Source organism: Fragaria vesca, unplaced genomic scaffold (genome assembly GCF_000184155.1).
Source record: "Fragaria vesca subsp. vesca unplaced genomic scaffold, FraVesHawaii_1.0 scf0513090, whole genome shotgun sequence".
Taxonomy (NCBI): Eukaryota; Viridiplantae; Streptophyta; class Magnoliopsida; order Rosales; family Rosaceae; genus Fragaria; species Fragaria vesca.
Genome location: NW_004443444.1, coordinates 6863 through 12840, shown reverse-complemented (window position 1 = coordinate 12840; position 5978 = coordinate 6863). Strand labels below are relative to the sequence as shown.

At 36.2% G+C, this 5978-nt stretch overlaps 1 protein-coding gene across 1 annotated transcript; it reads right to left on the bottom strand.

Annotated features, from left to right (window-relative positions):
* Positions 1-245: 245 nt before the first annotated feature.
* On the bottom strand, positions 246-4638 carry LOC101298567. Its single transcript, XM_004309807.1, has 5 exons — positions 4484-4638; positions 3393-3993; positions 2870-3009; positions 2207-2780; positions 246-858 (listed from the first exon to the last, which is right to left on the bottom strand). The coding sequence occupies exons 2-4, from the start codon at positions 3926-3928 to the stop codon at positions 2458-2460; spliced, it is 999 nt and encodes a 332-aa protein (XP_004309855.1). The 5' UTR covers positions 3929-3993; positions 4484-4638; the 3' UTR covers positions 246-858; positions 2207-2457.
* Between the last annotated feature and the right edge of the window lie 1340 nt (positions 4639-5978).

Below are 5978 nucleotides of genomic sequence, written 5' to 3'. Positions count from 1 at the left end.
TTTTATTTTAGCCCCCCTAAATCCTTACTCCAATGCTTTAACAAAAACTAAACCTGTAGATAGATAGAAGCTAAACTTGGTTGTATGCAATTTCAATTAACTTTGGAACACTATATTTGACCCAAAAAACAGTAAAACCAGCCAGCACAGCTTATGGCCATCTTCATATGACATTAAAATGAAACATGACCCGTGAATGAAGAATTTGGGAAAAGCATTAAATTACAAAAAGAAACAGAGAAAGCAGATTAATCTTTTCTCGTGAAGAAACGAGAAGGGGAAGAAATCATACAGTAGCGTAATTTGAGAGCTCTGACCAAAAAGTAATTTGAGAGCAAGAATTAGAGGAAATAAAGTATTACTACATATTGAAGCAGGATGTGGTTCCCATTTGGGCCGCCAACTTCACCTACATTGCCGAAGTATATCCCAAACTAAGATGTAAAACCCAGAATTCAATTATTCACCAACACCGATTATTAAATAAGGGTCTTTCTAATTGACCCCGGCCAATATCTAAGTGCACCCAGCACTTAAACATTATCATATAATTCGAACTTTACCGTTAAGCACACCCAGCAAACATTCACCAAACATTTACCCTGTAAACCTTTGTCTTCTCACGCTTCACCACCAGCATTCTGCTTTCTCTGTAACTTTTGGAAAGCTTTCGCGTTTTGTTCTGGCCTAAACTGAGAAGCTGTTTCAATTTCTAGTTATGGTGACTCTCTGTAAGTCCAGTCAAATACAACTAACCCTCTTTGAAGTTGGAGACTAATTGTGTTGTAGAAGGGGGTTCTGGTCTGCCTTTGGACCATCAAAACACAGATCTTTGTAGTTTTGGTGCAGTCTTTTCATCTGCAGTAGAAAATTACATGGTATATCCAAATAATCCTTTAATTGATCTTGCTCCAGATTACGAGTTCAAAATCACAATTAGAGAAATAAATCGGAAGACAAGCAATTAGTAGAAAAAGATAATCTTCGGTGAAGACCCTTTCAAATATAAATTAATCATCTCTTACATGATTTCAAGTCTCAACTTTGTTAATGAGGAAGACTTTGGTTTGCTGGGATTGTATGGGTAGAACTAGACAAGGTTAAAATCCGGAAAACATGAAATAATTTGTTAATGCTCAGGGCAATTAGTTTTTGCTGGGTTCAAATAGCAACATCCTTACTTAAAAACTTGCTCACTGAACCCTCTCCCACTCACATTCTCTCACTCAATCAACCATCAAAATCACTTAATTTATTTTATTAGAACTATATAAAATCAGAAAGGAGCTTGAAAGGATCTTTTAGCAAAATAAAAAAGATCATTGTGATCACCAGGATAGTACACAAGATGTTACATTATCATTTTGAAGTTCCACAACAAACACGAAAAGCACCGATATAATTTGGCAATCGATGAGTTAAAATTCAAAAGTTACCCTTTACCAAATCAATTAACAAATGGGAAATGAAAATAAATAAATGTAATGAACTTGAATATATAGAAGAAAGTAGAATGCAGCATGAATTAATAGCTAATAACATCTCTATAGAAATAGGAAAACAATTATCCAGGTCTAAATTCCACATATAAGTACATTCACTCCATCGATCTGTTTCCACTTACTTTAAATAGCACTCTTTTTCCAACCAGACCACTTTTCTCTCCACCCTGCTAACTATCCTTTATCATCTCTGTTTTATCTATCAACTAATGGTTTCAATAATTGAAATCATTTATTAATGATTGCTCAAATTAAGAGCAATTTCGGAAAAAAAAGAAAAAAAAACGGAAGTGATTAACATGAACTAAAAACTAAATACATAAAAAAACTACACAATATAGATTTTGCATGACCTAGCCATTTTCCTATGTGACGTTAGTACACAACCAAACATGTTCCAAATTCTAAACCTTTACCTCATACAAGTTTTACCATTTTTACATGATACAAAATCAGACTAGATCTCTAATCAGCCGCCTTCTATCCCACACCATTTTTCTTCTCTTCCAATCAAAATTTCCATAACAAAAACACAGCAACCAACAGAACATAACGATCCTACAGACGGTTTAGGGCAGCATGATAGATCTTAATGATAACCGCATAATACTACTAATTTATTTTGTCAATTGATTAATCTTGGGGTTCCAACAACACAATATAGTGACCAAGTACTTGAATGATTCAAAAAGAAATTTTGTAACCTGGACTTCCCATCGCCCAGTGACGCTTCAAAAGAGGCCTTTGCACTTGATCTTTTCTCAGCAGCTACTTATAACCATTTACGATAAATAATAACCTAAAAACAAACCAATGATAGTTACATAAATACCCACCAGTTAACCTCAAGTATAGTAATCATAATACACAAAAGAAAAATTAAATTCTAACAGAGGCATAGGGCCCAATATAATAACTAGCCGCCCTGAAAATCTCAGGGCTGGCTGCTCTATGTTTACTGCCGAGCAAGTGCTGAATCATATGCTCCTCCCCAAACAGCACTGTTCCCAGTGGTAGGGACAGTAGCACCACCAGAAGCAGTGTCAGGCAAGGGATTATATGCTGCTCCCCAGATAGCACCATCCCCAGCAGTTGGGATACCAGCAGCATGCTGCTTGCTGCTGCTGCTGGCAAAGTAAATTATTCCCTCTCCCAGTGGCCTATTACCCACCGAAACATAAGGCCTTCCATAACCATCAAAATATGCACTAGCACCTGGCATGGTAGCAGTGTAATAAGAATCTGGATTCATGTAACCACCATTAGGTGGCTTTGGGGCTAAAATAAGTAGAAAGCGTATCAGTACTAAACTATCTAAGAAAGCTTTAACTGATAACAGGAATTATAGAGACAGGCGGGGAACTTACCTTGTGCTCTCTTCTCTGCATTCAGGACCTCATCACACAACCTTTCTACTTCTCCAGCCATGCCCATTAGATTCTTCTCCATTGCTTTCATTTGCTCCACTAGTTCTATGTTTCTACTTTTTTCATATTCAAAAGTAGCGCTGTTTTACACACGAGAGATTGAGAGGATCAGCGGAACATATTAGAAGGTTTATATAATACAAAAACCTCAAAATGAAATATGAATTTAACCAAAGTTATGCTGAATATGTGTATATGGTGGAGTCTCTAATGACTAAACAGAATGGAGAAAAGTCGTTACAATTTGAATATGTGAATAATCAGCATAAAGGGAACAAACATGCACAAAGCGATGTTTGCCTGAATAATATTTCCAGAAAGTACATAGAAAAGATATCTGCAACCTGTTATACTCTCATAGCTGTCGATAAAAGTTAAGAATGACACTTATGTTTTACAGTTAGTTCTGCTCAGGTAATAGGCATATAAACTTGGAAGTACTTTTACAACATCAGTGACTCACCGCAGCTTCTGGTGTTCTTGCCTCAAACTGTCAAGTTCACCATGCAGATCTGGCAGTTTCTTAACCTCAACACGGGATTTCTGCAACTCATCCGTAGCCTGTCGAATTTGAATTCTCAGCTCTTTCCGTGTTTCGACCAAGCTGTGTGCTTCCGTATGAGCCTTTTGCAGCTCCTTCCTCACAACCTCACAGGCTACAACTTCTGCTTCCTTTTTGGCAATTTTATCAAGCATCGCCCGGATCTGGATGTCGCTTTCAGTCTGGATACTTCTCATGTGTGCCTTGACAGTTTGAACTTCCTCCTCTGCAGCTAGAAGCTCCTGCCTCAAATCCACCTGAGAAGTTGCCAATCTATGATTGTCTCCTGCAAGTTGTTTTATCTCTGCTGCTTGATATGCAATTTTGTTTTCCAATAGTTCAGGACGGGGTAGTGACTCTAATAACCGGTAGCCAGGCAATGACCCATGCCGCATCATCCCTGGAGACTGCACAGGGCGTCTGTCATAGGATGATGCAATATGTCGTCGCCCAGCCATTTTACCCTATTATTCTCCTTTGACTGATACAAACATCAAGTTATTCTGACCCGAGTTCAAGCTACCTGCATTTGAAAAATAAGATAAAATCAAGTTATAAGCTTCAAGAAGAACAGCAATTTGATCAGTATAAATTCAAGGAGATTAATTCCAACGCTCCAGATCAATCAAAATAAGTAGACCTCCAAAACTAACCATCCCAAAGTGTATGGTATGCAAAACAATACCGAGAACAAGAGAAAAAAAAACACCGGAATAACAATTGTATAACAATCAGTAACTTTCTTTTGAAATAGATAAATAGCCAAGAAAAAAATAACCAATCTACAGATAAAGAGAGCAATAACATTCGTATTAAATCCCTTTTGAGATTCTTTGATGTCAGCAACGCAAGAATAAGAATTCAATTTCAACCCAATCTCACCATTTAACATGTTGAATAAGCACAACAACAAATCACACGGTACGAAGATACCAAGTGTAGAATCTCAGTAGCATCAAAATTCGTAAAAGTTGAACAATAAGTGAACGTAAGAGAGGATCAGAGGTACTCACGACGAGATTAGTGGAACAGAGAGAGCAAAAGAGTTGGGTATGTGTTTGTTCTGCTAAATCGGAAAGGTGGTTGTCGTGATTATGCTCTGGGATTGTGAGTGGGTGCTTGACCTCAACGACCTGGGTTTCTGTAAGGTCTAAATCACTAATGAACCAAATCATATGTTTTTAAGGGACGGGCAATAAGTACCCGAATCCCAAACCTGACCCGGTCCTGTCCCGTAATTTTGAAACCGGACGGACCGCAGGATAAATTGTGACGAATTCCGTCTCGAGTATTTATAATTACTGTTGGGTGCATCTATTGTCACCCAACAAACTACTTTGTTTACCTCACGTTTTTTTCACACATCACTTATATAATTTTAATTGTAAATCTACTTTGTTCACCCATTAACAATACCTAAAAAACCCTTTTCTCAATTTTACTTTGTTCACCCTACATTCTTTTCATATATTTTGTCAAATTCAGATTTGTTCAAGGTAAGTAAAATCATTAAGTGAACAAAAATTCACATGAAAGTATAAATTCAAGTTAAATAACTAGAAAAAACTCTTAAATTTAACAACTCAATGATATCAGTCGATATAAAGATGTACAATGTCTGTAAATGTATCTCTAGTAGCAACGCCTTCCATACTTCTAAGTTTCTTAAACTGATCTATCTGTTGTTTATAAATACGGTACAATAGTTGTCCATGAGAATTTACATACAAAGTCGACATAGGAAATAATGAATAAAAAGATAGACGAATCATCAAGAAAAGAAAAAAAAAATAACAAACAGTTTACCTCATCTTTAGGTTAAATGCTAGTGTCTTCAGACTCACGACCGAATATGATAAATCTGGGTTAGAGTTATGAAATTTGTGTTCATCTAAAACAAAAAGATAAAAAAGAAAAAGAAAAAAATTGTAATTTGTAACAACTTATTGTCCCTTGCTGTAATTTTATATCAGGATATTTTGGTATTTCAATAAATCAACAATATGTGGGGTGAGTAAAGTGATTTGTGAGGTGGCAATAGACGCACTCTTACTGTTAAATCATAACAACCTTATATTTTAAGGGTGGTGCAATTAACACACTATTTATTGCTATTCACACACCCTTTAGAATTTTGTTTTATTTTAATACAATCATATTTACAATGTGCCCAATCTATCCTTCTATAACACCCCGGACCAAATTTTACCCATTTATTAGGTATTCTACGAGATTACTGAGGAATTTAACAGTGCTCGGTAATTTGGTAATTTAACACTCGAGTTTATTGTCGAGTTTTTTCTCAAAATGTTAAATTCTTCTTTTAAGGCCTCGAAATCGTAGCACGTGACAATACGAGATCTCCGATGTCTTCGGATTATCTTTGGAAACTTTCGAGTTATGTTCTATGATTTACCGAAGGTTTAGTAATAGAAATTAATTTTCTGGAGTTAGAGTATAACATTTATTCTGGGCCGTTGATTTGGGTATTAAGGGAAAGGAGGGGGC